General features: G+C 32.4%; 1 protein-coding gene across 1 annotated transcript in view; it reads right to left on the reverse strand.

The window, feature by feature from the left end:
* LOC114334620 (vesicular integral-membrane protein VIP36) overlaps positions 1-25,066 on the reverse strand; it is a 44,910-nt gene that overhangs the window by 9,369 nt on the left and 10,475 nt on the right. The window contains exons 4-6 of the mRNA XM_028284699.2: positions 23,230-23,392; positions 14,172-14,338; positions 1-5,819 (exon numbers count right to left, since the gene is read on the reverse strand). The exon at positions 1-5,819 is cut by the window's left edge and continues 9,369 nt beyond it. Coding sequence (XP_028140500.1) covers positions 5,604-5,819; positions 14,172-14,338; positions 23,230-23,392 — 546 coding nt within the window. The 3' untranslated portion in view covers positions 1-5,603. The remainder of the gene's footprint in view (positions 5,820-14,171; positions 14,339-23,229; positions 23,393-25,066) is intronic.

Raw genomic sequence — 25,066 nt, forward strand, 5'->3', positions numbered from 1 at the left:
CATTACTAATTCAGTTTTTAAATATATTCTTCCATATATATTTATTTTTCTTAATATGTATGCGAGTTGGGGTGTTATGAATAGGATCATATCCAACTTGGTGTCTATGCATTTTGACGTTGCGACCCTGACAAAAATTGTGGGGGCTGACCAACTATCTCCCTATATAAACAATGGAAATAGATATCTGTTATGTGCCAATCCCTCTCCCTCCCAGTACCATTATTTTATACATATAGGGAATAGACCATATGCGGCACATCATTAGACAGGTATTTCGCTGGACTGTTTTTAAGAGGTGCAACACTTTCAAAAACTGATACTTTTTCACAAGAATAGAGTTAATATGGAAAAATCATGGATATCTGAATTCTCCCGCGATATACCTGTCTAATGATGTGCCACTTGATATATTCCTTATTTAAAATTAAAGGTTTGTGGTATTGGAAGGGAGAGGGTTAACAAATGACAGACATCTACATCGTCCCCTTTTAAAAAATCCACCTGTTCTAGCGTTTTCACAAATTAAATAAAAATTACCAAACATCAGAGTGAACCCTTTTTGAGTGTATATAAATGAATGACATTTCTACAAATCCGTAACGCTTGTTTCACACACTAATTATTTTGAACATGTGATGGTTGAAATGCACATAGTGGCTCGAGCAATTATATGGAATCTTTCTCTCTTCACCGCTTGAAACGTTCGGTGAAGGGAGAAAGATTCCATATGATTGGTCGAGCGACTATGTATATTTCAACCATCGCACGTTAAAAATTCTTAGTGTGTGTTTCGAGTGTAACAGTTTTCTTCACTACTACTTGACTGTTATAGCACAGAAGATGAAAATGGGAACAATTTGAAATAATCTGTAGTAGAACCAAATAATGCTTCACAACTGTATATTACACTTTTATAAACACCTATGGTGTATACAAAAAATACTCGATTTGGCACAAGTATGGCGCATGTGTGAAGAACTATTTTTTAGGAGGTATTAAATTTTTTTGGTAACTGGATAGGCAAAATCATCTATAAACTTATTTTCCAAAAAAAAGTTAAGATTTCAAATTGAAAATCAAAACCGGAAGTAAAAACTTGCTGGTTTATAATTTTTCCCACATACTTTTAATGCCGAATTACAGTCCGTCGTCCGATTTACTGTATATTTTGCAGTTTGGCTGCATAATCTCCGAAAGTGTAGTAAAATTTTTCTTTTCAAATTTTTAATTCGATCCAAGATACTATATGTCTCTGCAATTCAGGAAAAACCAATCTTATATGAATGGCCATATAACAATTGTGGAACAGTTTTGATACAAAGTGTACACTAAAAGTTTTGCACAGAGCCATCTAGCGGAAGTTAATTGGAGCTTTATTTTTAAGCTCTTCCTATTTCGAAGCTCTCCATATTTGGTAGTACCTCCTATCCCACGTTTTGTTTTAATTCTCTTGGTAGGGGAGGCTTGGATGCTAAATTTGCAGTAGCTAAAGTGTCATGGGGACCTATTGGGTTTTAAATCATTAGATCCTAGAACTAAAAAACGTTAAGTTTTCCATTTTAGTTCCATTTGCAAAAATTGTTTTTCCGATTATTGCGCCACCTATCCACAATTCGAAAAAATGTCTCAAATAAAAATTATTTATTTTTAAGTAAGGAATCCAAATATGCAATAAAAAAGGGGGCTCCTATTTAAGATTTAAAGTAACCCCTTATTTTTGAAAAATATTGAACACGCATATTTCCGTTTTTCGATCGGATGTTCATTTCGCGAAATATCGCTGAGTTAATATTTAAGATTTTAAAGTTTCCCCTCCCCCCTGGGGATTTTTGTAAATCGTCGGTGATGTGACAATACCTCCTATCTGCTTTTTCATGATTTTGTAAGAGAGATTTCAAACTTTTTTTAGGGTCACCTCCTGTTTTCATATGATATTTTTTGACTTGTTTTATAGTCAATTCAACTATTTATTTACTACAAAACAAGTCAAAACTTACATTTGAAAACAGGAGATGACCCTAAAAAAGGTTTGAAATCTCTCTTATATTGTATTGTCACATCACCGACGAAATATTGAACACGTATTTTTCAGTTTTTCGATCTGATGTTAATTTCGCGAAATATTCGCAATTTTGATAATTTTCTTGACAGTCGATCAGCTGATCTTGGACGATGTCACATTTTAGATCTTAGAACACCAAAATAAATTTGATATTATGTATCTTCATTTTTAAAATAAGAGTGACGTAATTATAATTACATAATATGCATTCAGATAACGACTTCCGATTTGAAAATTAAAATGCTAATGTGTTAGATAGCCAAGATAAGCAGTTTTTGAAGATAATTGTTTTTTTTTATTTTTGTACAGATTGAATCCAACAACAATTATATGTTATACCTATTTACTTTTAACGAGTTATATATTAGTATCGAAATACTAGATGAACAACAGTAATGAATATAAATGTATTTTTTTTTAAATTTTATTACCTAAAATTTCTGATGTGTATACCCAAACCGATATTTTTATAATTTTATTTCGATAATAAGAGTAATGAGTAACTCTTTATAATTGAATGATTCTGGAAAATAACTAAACAGAAACCAGTATTTTAAATCAAAATATGCAAAATTTATTTGTTCTTAAATGATAAGCAGGTACAACAGTTAACTAAGACACAAACAAATAATTTACTAACTTATCCCCAGTTTTTATAATACTATTTGAAAATGTTACAAAAGTAAAAAAACATCGAGACGTCCTAAAAGCTTAATAAAGATAATAACAAAATAATTAATATTAAGATACATCAATACATTTTATACCATCAAAAAAAAACAATAAATGAGTCTAGTACCCACAAACCGCTAATATTTTTGACAAACGTGACAAAAGTGATGCTGAGCACAGTTTACTAAACAAGTTTTGGTTCGTTCTGTATTAACAGTTTCTTTTAAATTGTTAACACTATATACAAAAACATTACATCAATTAATATTAGCTGCAACAACTATATTTACAGAAAATAAAGGGTTTAAACAAATTTATGCACAATTATTTGGGGCAATGTTTGCCCTTCTGATTTTTATTTCATATTATTAATATATTTTTAAATTATCGGTATCTTACTTGTACGTAATCCGGGAACACATTATATTCTCTCTATATGAGACATGAGAAATATCAACTATATTATAATCGAAAAATGAGTAGAGAGTGTAGGTTATTAAATATTCCAAAACAACAGTATTAAAGATAAATAATATAAATAATTACACTTTTATATAAAAGACATTTTATAATACCAAGTTTTTATTATTTATAGGACCCAATATAAAATTATAAACTATTTTCTTGTTTCAATTCCTATGTCATGAAAGAATTTCGTAATCGATGAGTTACAAATAAATAGACAATTTTACATGACATAGAAAGTAACGTAATCTGAGAAAACCATATATTGAAAAAGCTAATAGCGCCATCTTTTGACAAAAATGAGAACTAATTTTACAGCATAAAATTTAAAATGGCTTAACTTAAAATTCCAAATAAAACTCAATGCATCCATGTGAAAGCTGTTGAATATTGCATTGTCATTGAGTTATGAGCTATTCTGAAAATTTCAGATCTGTAGCTAGTCGGGAGTATCTTTAAAATCGATTCCAAGATTTTTTCCGGACAAAGTGACAAAGAGACCAAAGAACATGCGAAGTATATAAAAACGTAGTAAAATAAAAATCAGTTGATGATTGTCAACTCTCGAACTGCACATGGTACTTTAAAGGCTGTATGACACTATGCATTTTCTTGTATCATTTCTAATATCGTTTCTGATATGTCAAAAAATGCATAGTGTCATACACAGATACAAGAAACGATATCAGAAACGATACAAGAATTTGAGTCAGACACAGATTCTTGTACAAGAACTGCGCCAATTTCTGCGCAAAGAGCAAAAACGTGAAACCTGCTGGTAAAACATCTAAAATGTCATAATTACACTCATAATGGCGTCGGAAATGAAAATGAGATCATGTATTGATGAATTTATTTGTGTTTTTGTAGGTATTATTTATAAATCTTATATTGATACTTAATATACCGTTTGGTATGGACTACTGTTCTACTAATAACCATATATTTAGCTCCTAGTAAAGTTCAAACTATAAATTTAGGTTTCATGGTGCATAATTTTTTACAAAATACAATAGCTCCTAATTTTAACATTAAAATGTTAATTAAAAGTTTATAAATTTTATAAAATCCTTAAAATCAGCTGTAGATGTAGATGCAGTACTACCATAACGTGACACGGGGTGACAAACAAAATATCGACCAATCACGTGCCGAATTTCATACAATTTTCGATACAAGAACTTGCATAGTGTCATACAAGGCACAAATGTACGTACAAGAAATGATACAAGAAAATGTATACAAGAAACGATATCAGAAACGATATTAGAAATGATACAAGAAAATGCATAGTGTCATACAGCCTTAAGACCGATAGCCGGTTTACATGGTGTATTGTGGAATGCACCTAAGCGATGCAATAAAATTTGATATAAACAGTCCGAGGAGAGCAAACATATTACTAAATAACATTGAGTTCAAGAGACCATACAAAAAATATTTAGTAGATCTGTCTAGAGTAGATTATGTTCAAACTAATTTTGAAGAGATGCGAAGTCCAAATATTTAGAACAAATACAATATGTTAATATTGTTCTGAAAATACTTCCTTATATCACTTTACTTTTATAATTACTTAACCAAAATTATAGGATTTCATGTGATGACGATGTTTGGTTGATATAAACGCTAATTTAATTATTTGTTATTCTAAATATTGTGATGCATACATTTGTTTTAAAGTACATAAAAAACTGTTTGGTGTACCATGTTAAATTCGAACAAAAAATTGTTATTTCTTTATACATTAAAATATTTGAAAAGAACTTGAAATTTAAACAGGGAACACAATATGTTTCAATTGTTTGAAGCGAACTATTGATAAATGAGGGGAAATAAATTATGTGTTACAAGAAAAAATAGACTATAACGCGACAAACAGTAACCGCCACCCTACTAGATACATAAACATTGAGCTATTACAGTCTGAACCCTTCACTTGTAGTGACGTTTAGAACGTCAGAAAATGTATAGAAACTGAATATTAACATAGAAAGTTGACAAATAATAGATCAGTTGTATTTGACGTTTATAGCTGTAATTTAGTTAAAGTTGTAAAAGTTCTAAAGTACTGTAATATTCTTGGTGTTTGAATAAAGTTATTTTAAAGCAGAATAACAATATTACTATTAATTAATGTATTTTTTGTATGGAAAAATAATTATTTTGAATAGTTTCTTGACAGTAACATGACAGAGATGAAAGTCACATCTGAGAACGGACCGGATTAGCCCATAAGCATAAAATTAGCTACCTACCCATGTATCTAGTAGCGTGGCGCTTACTGTATAGTGCCAGTGTATATGCAGACATTTTCAAATAGAATTATTTCTCTGGCCCACCTGTTGAAATACAAATGGCAGGATGACATAAACAACCACCAATATTTAAAAAAACTATCTTAATAAAACCTTTTTCTGCTCTTTTCTTGTTGTTTCTGGTAAAACATTATTCCCAAGACTATACACGTTACTATTCCTATACTACCTAGGAGCATTAAGAAGAACAATTTGACACCAGACATACCGGATGGTTTGGGATCATCAACATGATCTCTAGGTGCTTCAAAATAGCTAGCTGATGGGATGATTTTTGATCTGTCTTCACCAGTATCCTCCTAAAACGAATATGTTTTTTAAATATCAGGAATGTGACTAAATCACTCAATAACAAATTACAGTTTTTTTATGTCAACGCATCATAGGAGGAAGGGAATAAAACAAACAAAGGAAGGACAAGAACCAAAAGAAGTTGATGTAAGTAGTGGGTATACAGTACGTAAATCTTTCAGCTGGACATAGTTAATATACATTGAGGTAAGTGTGGCAACTGCGCTCTCGATGACACTGGCCAAAATGACATTCCCTCAGGCCAAAAATATTCAGCTATACTCTTTCTCAGAGGCATCTTTCAGTGCGTCACAGTTTTTCGACTTCTTTCTAACGCATTAAGTTGGAAGTGACAGAAAAAAGGTACGTTTGTGATCACAGTCATTTATAACATTTATTTTAGTTATTGACATATGGCGCTATAATCGAACAAAAAATTATTTACGAATTATATCTACGACTATAATCTGTACAATTTAGAAGACTATACAAATGAAAGAAAATACCATTTTATAAATGCAATAAACACAATTGATTTGTTTTTCTACCAAATTGCAAATAAAAGGGTTATACTGCAATACCCTTTTCATATTTGGCTGCTTATGATTCTGACAACTGTCACATTGAACTTAAATGTCATGTGAGAATAAATGTTATAGATGTGTATTATCACGGACTTACCTTTTTTTTCGGTAACTTGTGACGTACTGAAAAATACCTCTGAGAAGGACCATACTACAATGTCATATTTTTGACGTTTATTTGTGTCAGCGAAAATGAATATACTCGAGGATTGTGACGTCACGAGCGGCGGTTATTTTGTCGTGTCGTCAGTAGTCAAAGGTTAAAGTATCCTCAAGTGCCTTAGTAGTATAAGACTATACATAGGTGTGCATCGAAGGAATAAGTCTGCTACGTAAATCTACGTAAATAATTTGAAGTTATGCAAGGCAGTTAAAAACCTTTGAAAAATTTTATTATGACTGCCCACCGAAAAATGAAAAGGTATTATTCTAAAAGTAGTGAAACACAAATAAATAATTAATTTAAAGAAATTGAAATAAAAACAATACATTCTACTGTACAAAATAACAAGTAAACTAAATAAAAAGTTCAAATATACCACCTTCTTTTACAAGACAATAACCTAGTCTATCATAAAATGCTTGTCTTACGTTTGCAAGCTGTTGTGGCGTAATCGTAGCACAAGCACTTCTTATTTTAATTTCTAAATAAACTAGATTATGTGCCCTCTCCAGGTCATTGCCATAGATGGTGGATTTCGTATGTCCCCAGAAAAAGAAGTCCATGTGAGCCAAATCGGGAGATTTTACAGGTCATTTAATTTGGCTTGTTTAAATAATTGGCCTGAAAAATTCTGTGCATACCTTCCTGTTGGTACCAGACCGACTGGGGAGATCCTGACTAGCTGGAGTAATAACAAGAAAGGACCCCGCAGAAACCGTATCGGAAATGGCTCTCTGTCAAATGCTCTGAAACTTTGGGTTCTGGTAGTCCTTGATGTGTAGAACAAAAGACTCAGTGGGCCCCTGGCTCCAAAAAATCAGAGTTTTAAGATATAAGCATCTGAAGTTATATGTACACTGACGACGTTTGAGTCGGAATAAATTCATTTTCTCGAGAATGTGCGACTCTGGAGATTCCGAATCAGATCGATTTTTATTTTTAAATTATAACTTTTTGGCGTATATATAATACTAGTGTCGTCATCCATCTGGGCGTGATGTCGCAATCGATGATTTTTTTAAATGAGAATAGGGGTCGTGTAATAGCTTATTCGAAAGGTTATTCAATTCTCTATGCACTAATATAAACATTAACATAATTATTTATACAGGGTGGATTTTTTTATATTAAATTAATTGAGACAAAAAGAAGAATGTATGTATGTAATTTATTTAATGCAAAATACATTTTACAGATTTCAGAAAAGAGAAAAAATGTTAAATTGAAAAATAAACATTGCTTTTCGCTTAAATTGAATGTTCAAACTGCGAAGAGGCAGGTGGGGGGCAGCTTTAATATTGAATTTAAGCGAAAACAATATTTATTTACGAAATAAACATTTTTTCCTGTTTTCGGACAACATTTAAATGTATTTCGAATTAAATAAATCATAAACATTCTTCTTTTTGTCTCAATTAATTTAATTCAAATTTTTTTTTTGGTACGCTGTATAAATAATTATTTTAAGGTTTATATTAGTGAATAGAGAATTGAATAACCTTTCGAATGAGCTGTCACACGACCCTTATTCTCATTAAAAAATCATCGATTGCGTCATCACGCCCAGATGGATGACATCACTAGTATGATGTGTCTTCTTCTTCACGTGCCATATCAGAATTATCCGACGTTGGCGATCACCATTGCGAAGGCTTCTCGATCTTCTGCAATATGGAATAATTGTCCTGCATTTGATATCCGAGTCCATTCACGAATGTTTTTTAACCAAGAAATTTGTTTTCTTCCTACACCTCTACGGCCCTCTATTTTGCCTTTAAGGATCAGTTGTAATATTTTATATCGAAGTCCCCTCACTATGTCCCAGATAAGACATTTTTCGATGTTTAACAGTCTTTAGCAGTTCTCTATCTTTGTTGACCTTCCTTAGTACTTCTTCATTAGTTTTTCTTGCTGTCCAGGGTATCTTCAGCATCCGTCTATGAATCCACATTTCCAATGCTTCAATTCTGTTCATGATCGATACTTTTAGCGTCCACACTTCTGCACTATACAAAAGTACGGACCAAACATAGCACTTGACCATTCTTTGTCTTAGTTCTAAACTGAGAAGTATGATGTATGATGTATGTGTATGCCAAAAAATTATAATTTAAAAATAAAAATCGAGCTGATTCGGTATTTATCTGCAGAGTCGCCCATTCTCGAGAAAATGAATTTATTTCAACTCAAACGTCCTCACTGTACATATAACTTCAAAGGCTTATTGGGACCGTGCAAGTTCGCAAAAGCGACACCTGTTTTCATAGCTAGGCAACATTTTTCGCACTTTTAATTATATTGGCCAATTATATTAATCTGGTTGCTGGATAATTGTCAAGGCCATAGTCCAAAACAAATTATAAGAAGAAAAATTAATATTAAGGTTATGTTATTAAAAAGTAAACAATTGCATGTAGCAAGCAAAATACAATAAATTAATTTACTTTTACAGTAATCTCTGATTATCCGCGGACTCATCAACCGCGGTTTCACTTATCCGCGGTTGCGATATCTGTTGAATCTTTAATGAGAATATTTTATTATTTTTATAATTTGACCAGTCGCGTTAAATTACTCATGATGCGCCACTGGCGCTTGTTCTTAGCAGTAAATACTACTACGGCAATTAGTTTATAGTTCGGAAGGTAAAATACTAAAATACTGGTGAATGTAGACGCTGATCTCAGCGTCTTTATTTTTGTTGATAAATAAATATGATAATACTATTTCACAGATATGCAATTACATATTTTGTACTTCTACCTATAGTTCTCATTTTAACCTCGAACATAGTTTTGATACTGAAAAAATGTCTTTGTCTGAAAGGAATAAAAGATTTTGTTAAAAGGAAAAGATGTGTAATGAGTTTAGATAAAAAAATTCAGTTGTTAGACTGTTTAGCTGCAGGAGAATCATTTCTTTCTATGTACTAATATACGTATCCAAATTGGGATTATATGTCACATTCTTCTTTCTTCTTTGGATCGTGGATCCCTCGCCAACCACGGTTTCACCAACCGCACCTTTCTCTTCGGAACGTAACCCCCGCGGTTGATGAGGGATTACTGTATCTGTATAATATAATACTTGCATATCATATCAATACTGTGGAGCAACATAGAATTTTTCTTCTTCAATGACAGTAGGTATGAAATATACGTCAATTTGACAATTTCAATTGACAATGAATTATTTAAGAAAGTTGCAAGATTTCCCCGCTGTTCGCGCACGATCATTTCTCGTATCCCCTCCAAGTACTTGCGCACCGCGAATATATTAAAACCATGATTTTTTGGAGCTATGGGCCCATTGAGTCTTTTGTTCTACATATCGACAACTGCCAGAACCCAAAGTTTCAGAGCATTTGACAGAGAGCCATTTCCCATTAGGTTTCCGCGGGGTCCTTTAGCTGAATTCAGAACTCCCTCAATGAAAAATATATCAATTACATGATCATTTAAAATGCCAGACCAATACCGCGTTATTGAAAGATTGTGATAACCCCGTACTGAAAATGACGATTCATCTTCGAAAAAGATATTTTTAAAAAAATCACCATTTTCGTAAGATGCATTCATTGCAGCTTGACAAAACTCCATTATACGAAAATGGTCTCCGGAAAATAACTCCGAGTTTTCGAAAAAACTTAAAACCATATTTATATTCTTAAAACTTTATTAACTTTGGTATGCGAGACCTCCAACTCCCCGGCGACATTTTTAATGGTTATAGAGATATCCACCTCAATGGTAGCACAAATATTTTCATCTCTCCTTTCGATTTCCTGCTGTCTTTCCGACGACATCTCTTTTCTTTTGTGGCATTGCGTACAATCTTATAAACAATAATATGTTTCAAAACTATTTATAATACATATTTGCAAGTGTTTGTCTACAAGGAATAGGTCTATTTTCGAAAGTATTAGCAAACAAATCTGCACATTCTGACAAAGAATTGCCTTGATAATACCATTTAATTACGTGAACCTTTTCTGGAGAAGTGTAAATACACATTTCAAAACAACACGCTTCGCTTCCATATACATAGGGTTGGGACGCTCTGTGAATAAGGTGTAACGCCAATATCAAGGAAGTCATTGGCCAATATTCACCTTGAGTGGTCTAGATAGGATAGACCACCGAAAGTCTACCCGCGCGTTACACTATTTTGCTCAGTATGCATTGTCGATTCTTATTATGTCTATGTTCGCCTCACAGTTCCAATCACAAACCACTAATAGGGCTTTTCATTCACAGTCATTTGTTTCGAGCTTCTGTCATGTGTCACATAATATTAATATATCTACGTCATACGTTATTGGTATGTACCAATGATCAGTGGCGTGCGGTGACTTTTTGAAAGGGGAAGCGATTCAATAAGGATATAAAAATATTTTCTTAAGGGTCGAGGGTCGAGCCACTTCCCACCTGATAACACTCTGATGCGCAGGGGCTCTCTATCAGCAAAGTACTTAATTATGTGAGACGTCCTGGGTACAAGGACTCACACACTAAATCCGTGACGCGTGAATGCGTGAGGCACTCTATTCCCGCTATTTCTAGTGACTAGTGACCTATCATTGATCTGTATTGCTAGCTCGGGCCCTTGAATCCTCGCGCCGGGCCCGGGCTTGGTTTTCTAAAGAAGAATCCTATTAAAAAAAATTTATACTCCGAGGCATTTTCCACAACACACAACTTTCACTAAAATGACATTTATACTCGAGGTCTATTCTCCTATCAACTTCTGATAATTGTTGAATGCAGTCTTTTTCAATGGATAATAGGGCTAACTTTCAAAGTCTGTCTTCGCTTGTTGAATTTCTTTTAAACTCTTAATTTGAAACTTTTAATGCATCTTAATACTGCAAAACTTCGTTCAACTGATGCACTTGTGGCTGGGAAAGTTAGTAGTACTAATTCACACAACTTGACCATTTCACACAGTGACTTGTTTAAACCAGTAGTTATAAAGAAATCCCAGATTTCTGGGTATTTCTTTATCATTAATGTCAGTTGTTTCATAAATGACACTTAAGAGGATCGGTACTTATTTTCGGCTGCAATGCTATTCAAATGGGGATTCATTTTTTTCGAATCCTGAGAAAACTAATAAGTATTTTTGAAAAATTTAAACGCAGATTGAAAGATTACGTTATTAGCGAGGGCCGAAAGTCCCTGAGAACTTCTATAATGTTTATTTTAATAAGTTACAGGGGTGAAAAACTAAGAGAAAATTTAGTGTGATTTTTAATTTCAAATATATCATTCAAAATAAACTTTTTATTTATTCTAAGGGACTTTCGGCCCTCGGTAATAATTTAGTCTTTCATTCTGCGTTTAAATTTTTCAAAAATATTTATTGGTTTTTTCAGGATTTGAAAAAAATGAACACAATGCCGTGGTAATATTTTCCAAATTTATCTTTGTCTTACAACGCACTCAGCCGAATATAATATTGTCAGCATATATTGTCAGTCAGACACTGACAATCAGTGACAATTTTAAATATTTGACATTGCATCGGGAATATGTTGAGTTATTGATTAAATATTATTGATATAATAGTGTATTATTTGTGGAAGATCCAAGCAGAGAATATATCAGGATAATATTATATTCTGTGATCCAAGTATTTTGTTGTTAAAGCTGTTCAAAATTGTAAGCGTTCCATAACAATATATTATTAAAAAATCACTTTAACACTTTTCCTCTTTTCTCGATTGAGTATTAGTCTTTGTTGTACAAATAAATTATTACAATCACTGAATACATAGTTAGTGAAAAAATTATCACATTTATTAACTGAATTAATAATTAGCAATTATAAAAATAACAGTTATACAAGAACATTCAAAACCAATCTCTTTAAATTAATGATGACATTTTCAAGTAGAATGACATTCTAGTAATGTTTACATATCCATACCAGTGTGAATTTTACTACACGTAATTTGCCCTGTAAAGACAGAAAAAGTAGGGATACACGTAAAATATTTGCGAATTATGTACCCATAACTGTATGTAACCCTTAACTGAGAATGCAAAGCTGGGATATCAAAAAATTTTCATTATTTAATCGTAGTGAAATAAATTCCTCTGTGGGAAATTTTGATGAATTATAATTAGAAAAAAATATTAAGATTATATATAATTCTACAAATTTTAAATCGTTAAAAGTTTGAAAGCTAGAATTCATTTGTTGTAGAATATTATCAAACAGTCTCTTTGTTTCCTCTGTTTTCTCGGTCTCTCTGTCTCCGAAATTATTTATCAATCTTCATTATTTTTCTTTCATGTTCAAACCCCATATGTTCAGTTTTATCCCAAATATTTTTAAACTGCTCTCGTTCTTTAATTATCGTATTAATAAAGTCATCAATTTGTCTTATACAAAATGCAATACCATTTGATTTCTGTAAAATGTCAAATAAAAGATCAGTAAAAGGAAAAATCTCTGCAAAAAATTTAAATCGAAATATTCTTTAAGCGAATGTATGTAATACCTAAGCACCCCTTAGTTGTTCTCTGCCCTTAGCAGCAGTAACAGTCGGAGCATCTCACTTTCGGGAAGGCGATAGGACGCTTCCAGGGCACCAAATTCGCGCGACTAGTGGGTGCGGTCATTGAACCCTGACCAATTTTTAAACGGGACAACTGCATGACAAGCGGCGATTTTGAGATGCGCTTCTGTCAGGAGTGGACCGAATAGTTGAATTGTGTGCATATTGAGTTCGTTAGTACGCGATTAATTTTTAATATTTCTCAATGCCTATTGCCTAGGTAATATGTAGATTACTTGGATTAGAGAATAATTTTTGATTTCTTATATCGACGTATAAATAGGGAAGCGGTGCTTCCCCCGCTTCCATGGACCGCACGTCTCTGCCAATGATACAAACAAGATACAAACTAAAGACGTATGACGTAGATATATTAATATTAGGTGACACATGACAGAAGCTCCAAACAAATGACAATCGATGAAAAGCCCTATACGCTGTGAGCTCGTACGTAGAGGGGATATTTACAAATTCGCGAGCGCCAGTAGTGACAAGTCTGTAAACCTTTACCGGAAATTTGACATAAATGTCAAAGTGATTAATTTAAAATTAAAATTAAAAACATTAATTATAAAAAATATTAAAATCTTAAAAAATCGATTACAATTTAATTACTTTTTTGCGTTGTAAATATTAAGCGATAACAATTAAATAATAAATTTAAAAATTACCGGTGAAAGTTGATTTAGTAGTCCACTAGGAGCGACACCAGCGAAGCTCACAGCGTATACTAGAGGTTTCACGCAAGGAGCTCAAGGTAATCCAAAAGTAAATGCCATTTATAGTACCGATACAAATCTCTTGATGTCGCTATACTCTGCAGTGTATATTTACAATTGTCAATTTTGAAGTTAATGCTGATAATGCTTAATCAATTACTGACAATATTATAAACTCGACTGTGACATCGAGAAAGCGCGGTTGCCACACTTAACCTCAATGTATATTACCTATATCCAGCTAAAAGATTTACGTACTGTATAAAAAAGCAAATAGTAAAAATAGACCTCTAAAATGTAAATTAAATTCAAACCTTGCATATAAAACTTACCTCAATTCCAAGATCAAGTTCAAAAAGCCTTACAGACATAATATCATGATTATCTGATAAGTCCCCTGTAGTAGCTGATGCTCCAATATAATATCCTGTAGGTAACTTCACACCTTTCACTTGAAAACATTCCTTCCAAGCAGCCTTATTCTCTAAATCAGTGGATACTACAATGAAAAAAAATCTATAAAATAACTATTGACAATATTTAGATATCTGCCTGAATATTGTGATACAGCTCTTTTAATAACGTTGAATAAGGGTATCCGCTGGGAGGGTTAACTTGGAGGGGATATGAGATGTCGACAGTGCTTCTCAGGGTGGCATAATTTGTAAGCCGTCCCAATTGACGATAAATGCAGTTCTTTTTCTTCACTATATTTCCTTATCTTAGTAATAAAACCCACGTCTTCTTTTCAACCACATCCTTTGGAAATACAAAAAGTCTACATATCCCTCTTTCACTATAGTGTTTACAATCCGGAGCAAAGCACATTACCATTTTTATTATACAAAATACAATGGTTCATTTAAGTTCCTAACCTTTGCTTGGTGAATATCAGTAAAACACTATATTTCATAGAAATTTAAGACCGAATTGTGGTGGTATTATCTTAAAAACATTATATTCAAGCTGAAAAAGCAGCAGTCGGTCAGATTAGCCAAGCGGTCTGAGGCGCTCGATCGACAATAGAGGATATTCCATCGAGGTTCGATCCCCGGTCGGTGAATAGAAAAATAAAAATGCTAACATCGTAGTCTAACATTCTAAAAAGAATCTACGACTTGGTCTGGAATAAGCTGGTGTCTGATCGGCCTATGGAGGAGTGGTGCGGCAAGGGATAAGGGCTCGATGACACTCCTCCGTAGATCCCTACCGGAAGGGCGTTGACGCCTAAAAACGGTGTATATACAGTATGTCCCTGTAAGTTGTATCCATATGGAAAACTTTTTTATTATTAATTTTACGAAAAAAGTTGTTCTTCATAAAAAGATCTGCACGGTCCAAAACCTAAGATTTAACCATCAAATATCAAATTTTTTGAATATTATACGAGGTATGTGAAAAAGCTTGAATTTTACTCAAGAGTAAAGTAGCTTTATTTTTCACAATATTGAAAATTACTATTATGAAATGTTGTTTGGAATTCTATATTCTAATATGCAATTACATCCTTCTAATTGAAACATTTTTTTTTTTGAAAAATTATGGATAACCAACATTATTTTCAGTTATTTCAATTCTGATAACTCTTTTATTATTAATTTTACGAAAAAAAGTGATTTTAATAAAAAGTTCTGGATGTCAAAAAGGTATGTCAAAAAAGATAAATTTAGATCAAAAGTAAAGTACCTTTAAGCCGATGCCGCACTGCAGGATGCTAGATGGTCGGTTGGAGGGGCGCTGCATCCTGGACGCAGTGAAAGAGTGAAATGAAGTCAGAAGTCAGTATCCAACTGACTGCTGAGGAATCATGTGTTTCATTTGTTACGTTACATTTGGTTTGTTTTTTAGCATATCGTCCTATTAGAGCAGCGGTTCTCAATCATTTTGTGTCATGTACCACCAAATACTTTTTGTTATTTTTGGTACCACCTAACTGAAATACATATCTAACTAGGTGATCTAATTAACTATAATAGTGGTGCTGATTTTGGCTGTTTTTGCGTTTTGTGTACCACCTCAAAAATGAAATGTACCACCAGTGGTACATGTACCACAGATTGAGAACCGCTGTATTAGAGGTAGAACTCACTAACTACACTATTCAGAAAGTGGAGAAAAATCGACTTAAAGGTACAAATTTTTTTTTAAATTCACCTGACTTGAATATTGGATTTTTTTAATGCAACTGCAGTGAATAAATAAAACGGATATTTTAAGCCATGTTTCGTCAAATAGTGGGTCTGCTGGGTCCCAAATTGCTCTTCTTATATACACAGCACTTATGATGCTTCCTCCATAGCCAGGCTACCCGATGACGACTGATTTGGGTGGATACTGTGAATAGACGCCTGGCGAACCACCGGATGGTTAGATGGTAGTGGGAAGCCACTGCGGCTACCGTCGTCTTGTTATTCGTGGTATACGCAAAATTAAATTCCGACAGAGGGCGCTCAGAATTTCAAAGATGGATAACTCTAGGAAAACAATTCATTATGTCATTTGACCTCACAGTTCTAAAACGTTAAATTAAAATCATTTACACGAGTGTTTTGCCAAAGTAACCACTAAGTTTTGCCACTAAGACATCTTATAGGGTAAAGACGACTCAAAATTATGTTTCATCTGTATGCATTCATTAAAATTTGATGCTAACTACTGATTTGTTTTTACCTTTTTTTCATAAAAAAATCTGGCCCCCGATAATCACATAGTGTTTTAAAAATTATTAATCTATCTTAGAATTTCTAATTTTGTTTTTAAATTAGTTAATAGGTACACTACAATTTAGTTTACACCAACAGATAACAATTTTTAATCAAATAAAAACTGGAAACTAAGTAGGTGAATTTATTTTATAATAATTGTGTTCTGGAAATTATGAGGTGGTCGGAATATTTTGCATAACAATGTACAGCTGGTTCTTAAAAAAACTGATACGACTCTTAGTAAGATTTGATCATTTTGAGCAGTGTATGATTGGTCTGACATTATATTATATTGATTATGACAGAAAATTATAAAATTAAAAAACAAACAACCATTTTTTTGAGGTTGCAGTTATCTGACAAATTTTAAGATTTGGCAGTGACAGTAACAGTATGTAAATAATAAGTATTTATCCTTCAAAATATAATAAATTAAATATAATTAAAGTCATATTCATTATATCACACCTCATCAAAAGCTTTTTAAAAGAACATAGTCAGCGATTTTGATATGGCTTAGAGCCAGACTACATCAAGATCGCCTATAAATCGTGCTGGTAATTGCCTTGCAGCGAGACCAAAAACAAAAAGCAGAAGAAGAAAGAAAGTACACTGCTCAATTTTCTAAAAAATACGCTTTAAGAGTCGTATCAGTTTTTTTTTGGAACCAGCTGTACATTCTATGTACAGAATATATACTACATTTTATTTATTTATTTAATTTTGCAGTCGCTTAAACATTAAAAAATACTACGTATAATACAAACGTTAAATTAACGAAATGTGTGATTTGGCGTTAGTTAGTTTACGTCATTAACGTAGAGAATAATAGGAATGAATACTGAGGAACACTGCAATAGTGTTTTTAAGTCGAAATCATTGTTAATTGCAACATAAACTGACCGCAAATATGTACACAAATTAATGACAAACTCAATGTTTTCCTAGAGTTGATGCTTTTCAAATTCGCCACCAGGCGTCGCTCACTTTGCGGTTCCTCGCCAATAAGTAGCTGGATGGTCGCCAGGTATCTACCATCCACCATCCTACCAAACTTCCTGCAGTGCGGCATCGGCTTTATAGTTTAGAATATTTAAATTGGAAGAATGAAATTACATACTGAAACATAGTTTTTAATTCTAAATAACTTTTCATAATAGCAATTTTCAATATTGTGAAAAATAAAGCTACTTTACTCTTGAGTAAAATTCAAGCTTACCTCGTATAATATTCAAAAAATTTGATATTTGATGGTTAAATCTTAGGTTTTGGACCATGCAGATCTTTTTATGAAGAACAACTTTTTTTCGTAAAATTAATAATAAAAAAGTTTTCCATATGGATACAACTTACAGGGACATACTACTGTATATGTGTACAGTGATGAGCGAATAACCGGCAAAATAACGCAAAAGACGGAAAACATATTAAGTTATAAGATAAAAAGAAATGAAACTAGTAGAGTTGATAAATTTGGCGATAAAAACCTATAAATTTACATTCTATTTATTGTTTCCCACCTTTAGACGTATCAGGAGTATGTCAACTCAAATTGCCACTGTCACAGTGGCAGTTGCCAAACTCTTCCGATAAGTCTAAAGGTGGGAAAAAATAAATATAATGTAAATTTATAGGTTTTTATCGCTAAATTTCCCGACGCTACTAGTTTCATTCCTTTTATCTTACAACTTAATATGTTTTCCATCTTTTGCATTATTTTGCCGGTTATTAGCCCGCTCATTACTTTATAGAAAAAGCAGCAGATAAAGCAAAATTTCAACTTTGTAGGAATTAAAAAGGCTTGGAATTGGACAAATCCTAGCTTTTTAACCTTTGTTTACAAATAACAATATGAGTGGTGACGTCGTAGATCGCCTGTCAGCCTTAAAACCTCTTCGCATTTTTCTATATTTAAACTATATTAATGTATTATATCACACATTTTCTACAATATTAGAGTATTTACAGCAAATTTCTATAATGTTATGATACATGAGCACAAAATTAATAGTAAAATTTTAAATAATCTCTTGTTTTTGTAAATCACACATAAAACATACACATAAGATCGTCCCACGAAACTTCAAGAGTGTACGACGTGACCTATAATCATAGCTAACGCTCCTTGCGGATAGCAGATATAAGTTAGCTTGTTGATGGCAATACATACACCATAATCCATATTGAATAATTAAAGAAATTTACAACTTTGTCACTAATTAAATAACAATATACGTATTTAAGGGCACCCAAAGTCCGAAAATTTAACTTTTTTGGGTTATGATTGAAAATTATTCCCTGAAATCTTCTCTTTCCAACGATATATAACACATTATAGTAAAAAATATCCATGGTTACAAAACTATTTGTTTTCTGAACGTCTGCACTCAACTTACCGTGTACCGGTAGCTTTATAGCCTATTAGAGTGTTTTATGTTTTTGCGATTTCCCGAATACTAGGTTTTTAACTTTTGATGTCAGATATCTTTGTTTCCTGAGATGATAAAAGGTCCAAATTTTTACAGTAATTGTAGATAGATAATATCTAGTCCCGCGTAAATTTTTATTGAAAAATGTACAAAAACAAGTAAAATAAAAAATAAAATCTAAACTTTTTTGGGTTTTTTTGTAAGAGTATTTTAAAAAATTTTAAAATAAATGTTTGTTTCACTCTAACTTTACAAAAATCTACGCGGGACTAAACAATACATGTAGTTTCAAAATAAAACTAAAATTAGGTTTGTAAGTGCTTTGGTTACAGAGCTATATGACATAATGTTAACATTGTCGTTAAATGGGACTTTGGGTGCCCTTAATAGAGGAGAAAATATAAATATACATTTTTGTAAAAATGGTACATTTATTTTGACTTCAACATTATACCAATTTCAAGATATTTTAATATTACTAAAACATTAAATAGCAAGCTGCAGCTTACCGCTTTCACTTGCAAATCTTAATATCCCTAATTGAAACAAATTGATAAAAACTTTTGACCCATTTTAGACCAGCTTCCTGATATTTACAGATCATTAAAAATTTATTTTTTTCGACCCTTAAAATTTGTTTAATTTAAAGAAAAATTTTCCATTAATTTTAGGTTGTTGTAACTAGGTATATTATAATTTTGATTGTATTTTATTTCCAATATACTTTCATTAAAAAATTATAAACATTGGACAAATGTGCTGACTTCGTTTAAATTTACACTTAGTACTTAGTGTTATCAAAATGTGCAGTATTTCAGTACTCAGTTGAATGCGAATTTGTGCACATCATTTTTTTTAAAGGTAAAGGTAAAGTTTTCAATCCTAATAGCAACATTAATAATATTGAAAAATATTCTGCAGTGAAGACAAAAGGGAAGGAATTCTACACTATGCAATTCACAACCCCCGTCTGCAGCTTGGTAAAGTTCCAACTGAAAATGGACCTAGTTACTCTATAGGAGTAATACTAATATAAAATAAAAATGTATACCATTTTTATTCAGTTGCAATACGAAGGCAAAACAATCTTATTTTTCACTTAGAATACGGAGCGCAGCCCAGCACCCTGAATCGACGATTTTTGACTCTTATTGGAGTCATCATCGGAAAGACGTAGGCCTGCTGCTCCATACTCGAAGTGACCAAACATGAAACCTTATCCCCAATAAGAGTCGAAAATCGTCGATTCAGAGTGCTGGACTGCACTCCGTATTCTAAGTGAAAAATAAGATTGTTTTGTCTTCGCATTGCAACTGAATAAAAATGGTATACATTTTTATTTTTATTTTATATTAGTATTACTCCTATAGAGTAACTAGGTCCATTTTCCGTTGGAACTTTACCAAGCTGCAGACGGGGGTTGTGAATTGCATAGTGTAGAATTCCCTCCTTTTTGTCTTCACTGCAGCATCCATCTGGCTTGCATATTGTAGAAGCCTTGGAGGTGTCACCAGGGAAATGGACCAATAAGTTTTCAATTTAAAAATCTTTTAGTAATATTTTTAATATTTTTCAATATTATTAATGTTGCTATTAGGATTGAAAACTTTGGGGGATAAGCTTTCATGATTGGTCATTTCGAGTATGGAGCAGCAGGCCTACGCCTCTCCGATGATGAATCCAATAAGAGTCGAAAATCGTCGATTCAGACTGCGCTCCGTATTCTAAGTGAAAAATAAGATTGTTTTGCCTTCGCATTGCAACTTAATAAAAATAATATACTACATTTTTATTTTTTTTTAAATTTTTTTTTAATTTCACATTTGTGTATTACGATTTGCATAAAAAGTTTTATATTTTATCCTATTTAGGAGAAATTATTCTGCAGTAACTAATATTTTAAGGAGTATTATTTTGTATAATAAATAAAAAAAAGTAAGTGAAATGATCGTGAAATAATATGGGCATAACTCATTGAAGCAATTTATATGTGGAAAGCTTACTCGAGTCAGCTACAAATTTTGGAATTTTTGTGGAAATGGGATACTGTTATAATTTTGACTTATAGACTATACTATTTTAGACTTATGTACATTTGAACTTTAGATTAGAATCAGTTGTAGTACTTGATATCTTAAATTGCATTTCTGAACCTGCAAGCCACTTAGTATTTTTTTAAATAATGTATTTGTGGGAAAATATATTAGCAAAGTCCCTACACAAGATACAAAACTTTTAGTAAAGAAGCTTGTGGATCATGTAAATAAAACAATAATAAGTGTTACTATAATATCTAATTTTGATAATATAGAACCTCTTGCACAACTAGTAGACGGAAGTTCAAAGAAAAATATTTATTTCTTAACTGCAGGTGCATATGATGCATTCATAGGAGGTATGGACCCACACTACTGTTTTGATTTAAAATATGACACTCAAATCAGAGCTAAAAAGTGATATTAGCCAATATTCACATGACTGATATGGCGTTAGTAAATTCATAGCTTCTCTAAAAATGAGTCCATAAGTCAAATATGACTTTATTAGATTTTCGTAGATCTGAAGCAGATCTCTTAGTACAAGAAGATAGCAGGAAAATCGAAAACATCAACATCTAAAGTATTTACAGATACAAAATTCGATGGGAAAGAACACTTCATGGAGAAACGTGAAAGCAGAGAGGATGCCCAGGAGAAAATTATAATGCCAAACCACTAACAAATTGTAAAAAAAGTATTGTAACATTGTATACAACTTGTTTTACGCTAATAAAAATGTTAATTTCTGTAACTGTTTTTAACTCATTCATACATATTTGCAATTATGATAACACTAACGTCCAGCAGTCTATTTATAGTATGGGTCAAAATTCAAACATGCAAATATATAAAACAATTTTATGAATATTTACTTATTAAGAACAATATTACTGAATTATGTATAAGTAAAATTTTGAAAATAAAAAAAAAACAATAATTTGGACATTAATTTTAAATATCTAGTCATCGATATAAAGAAACAACATATACCAATGATCTAATGGATACAGTAAAACCTCTTTAACCTCGTTAACCAAAACCTTTTTAGCCGAAACGTATATGTTCTTTTTCCTTAATTTTATTGCTTTATTCTGTATTTACATATTAAAGACAACATTACGAAATCACCTCATAGTATTTTTTAATAGGCACTAACTTTGACCAAGAACATGGGCGCCCATATAAAAATTTCTAGGGGGGGCAGACGTGAAGATGTTGCTACATTTTGTATACTTTGGATGACAATATAGGTATAGTATAAGCACCCGACGAAAAGCTAGGAGGGGCCACGGCCCCCCTGCCCATGGGTATGGGCGCCCATGACCAAGAATACTATGTAATTTGATACAAGAAGAATACAAAAAACAATGTTATTTTTAACAGAAATTCTTGTTATCCGAAAAGCCTCCCCCAATTATTTTGGTTAACGGACGTTTTACTGTGTATAGTTATTAGACCTTTGATCCTCTACCCAATGTACACTGGCGGTCACTGAATAGTTTACACCTTCATTTTTATATTGTAATACTATAAAATTACAGTGTCGTACGGATTTACTAAATGTCGAATTGCTTAAATAAAAATTTCTAGGGGGGTGGCAGACGTGAAGATGTTGCTTCATTTTGTATACTTTGGATGGCAATATAGGTAAAGTATAAGCACCCGACGAAAAGCTAGGGGGGGGGCACAGCCCGCCCTGCCCATGGGAATGTTCGCCCATGACCAAGAATACTATGTAATTTGATACAAGAAGAATACAAACAACAATGTTATTTTTAACAGACATTCTTGTTATCCGAAAAGCCCCCCCAATTATTTTGGTTAACGGACGTTTTACTGTGTATAGTTATTAGACCTTTGATCCTCTACCCAATGTACACTGGCGGTCACTGAATAATTTACACCTTCATTTTTATATTGTAATACTATAAAATTACAGTGTCGTACGGATTTACTAAATGTCGAATTGCTTGTTAAAAATTTCGCGCGTATTGAAAATAAAAAGCTATTCACGCGTCCAAAATGCCTATTGGGCATTTTGAATGACGTGCAAAGCCAACAGAAATTTCCAAACTCAATTTGATTAAAAAAAATCTTTCTATAATTTCCATTTTGTTACATTTTGTAAAACAGATTTATTTATGTAAACTATTCAACGGCCACAGCTGTACATCTTCACAACCTTTTTTTTAATCTTTACACATATGAAAAGCTTACCTGTCAACACATCATTTTCATATCTAATTGATATGTGAGTATCATGATCAAAATTTCTGAACTTAGCCTCACATCCAGCCAATTGTGTATGAGTACCATCTCTGTCATGATCATAAGATAAACTACCATTGTTAATCATGGCAGAAATATATGGATGTTGATGCTAAAAAACAAAATATTTTACACTGACCTATTTACCATGCTAATAGGCTTTGAACAAGCATTTATTTGATAAAGTAAAAGGGAAGGAACTATATAAATCACTTGAAGAACTAGGAATAAGCAGAAAAATTATTAGCATGATACAACTACCAATAAGAAGTGAAAACCAAGTAAAAGTAAATAATGAAATATCAGATCTCCTTGTAAATGAAGGAGTAAGGCAAGGTGAAACACTTGCATCTATTCTCTTTAGTTTCCTCCTGGAAAATGGGCTGCGGGAAGCCAATATAAATAGAAAAAGGATTATACATCTCAAAAAACATCAATGCCTTCTTCTTCTTCAGCCTGTTTGCATCCACTCCTGGACAAAGGCCTCCTCATGAGCTCTCCACTCTTCCCTGTCTTGTGCTATTTGGTGCCAGTTTCTCCCTACTTTGGCTTTGATGTCGTCTAGCCATTGCTTTTGTGGTCTTCCTTTACTATTACTGTGTTCGCGAGGTATCCAATGTACAATGTTTCTCGTCCACCTGTTGTTGTTTTGCTGTGCCACGTGTCCTACCCAGTTCCATTTCATTTGTGCAATTCTTCCAATTACATCTTCCACCTTCGTCCTTCTTCGCATGTCCTCATTTCGTATATGTTCCTTCAGAGATACTCCTAACATAGCTCGTTCGATCGCCCTCAATATATCGCAATAGTAACAAGGAGCAAATAGGAAGTGATACAGATAAGTAACTAAAGAATTAGAAGAAAAAGGCATAAAAAGGACTAATGATAAAAATGAAATACATGTATACAATATGAATGCATAGACCACGAATATCTTAGAGGAAAGTATTTAACATTGCAGACAAATAATAATATTTCAATTCTTTTAATCAATAGTTTGCGAAGTCTGGGTATACAGGGTGAGTCACCTCTAACGGGACAAAAGATTACAGCGAAATGGTAAAAGATTTGAAAAAAAATTTAAATTAGTAGTTTGTAAGTTGATAAAATATACATTTTAAAATTATTTTGAAATATACAGGGCGTCCCAATAAATGGCGGCGTATCAAAGTTATATTTTTTCTCATGGAACACCCTGTATTTTATTGCATTTTTTAATTGTCCGCAAAAAATAAGGTATAGTTTCATAAGACTTCCCTATACCTATGTACAGAGTGTTCTGAGTTATGGTGACTTTTCTTAAAATGTAAAGTTTTAAAAGAAGGCTTATTTTCAAGGTATTTAAGAAATTACGAAAAAAATACTTTAACATCTAAATAGTTGGATATTGGTTGAATGTATTCCATGATTAATTATTACACAATTATTTACAGGGTGTTCAAATTTATAGTTTCATTATTGGATTATTCAATGTGTCATATGATGCTTATTTTAAATGGAACACCATGTATATTAATACACCATTATACTAAACGGAGTCACCTCTTTCGAATGGTATATGGATGTCCTATACCTAGGTCTAATAGTTTTTGCGTAATTTACAATTATTTAAATTCTTAATCTGTAAATCTGGTAATTATCAAAAATATAAACATCCGTGTATGTATGATATTCAAATTTAATTGTTCCTAAAAATGAATAATCACGTTATCTACGAAAGAGTAGACATGGTACTTTGCATTGGGGAGTGTTTGAAAAATTGTATCTTACCTTCTTAAGTTTACGC

Source organism: Diabrotica virgifera, chromosome 2 (assembly GCF_917563875.1).
Source record: "Diabrotica virgifera virgifera chromosome 2, PGI_DIABVI_V3a".
In the NCBI taxonomy this organism is placed as follows: Eukaryota; Metazoa; Arthropoda; class Insecta; order Coleoptera; family Chrysomelidae; genus Diabrotica; species Diabrotica virgifera.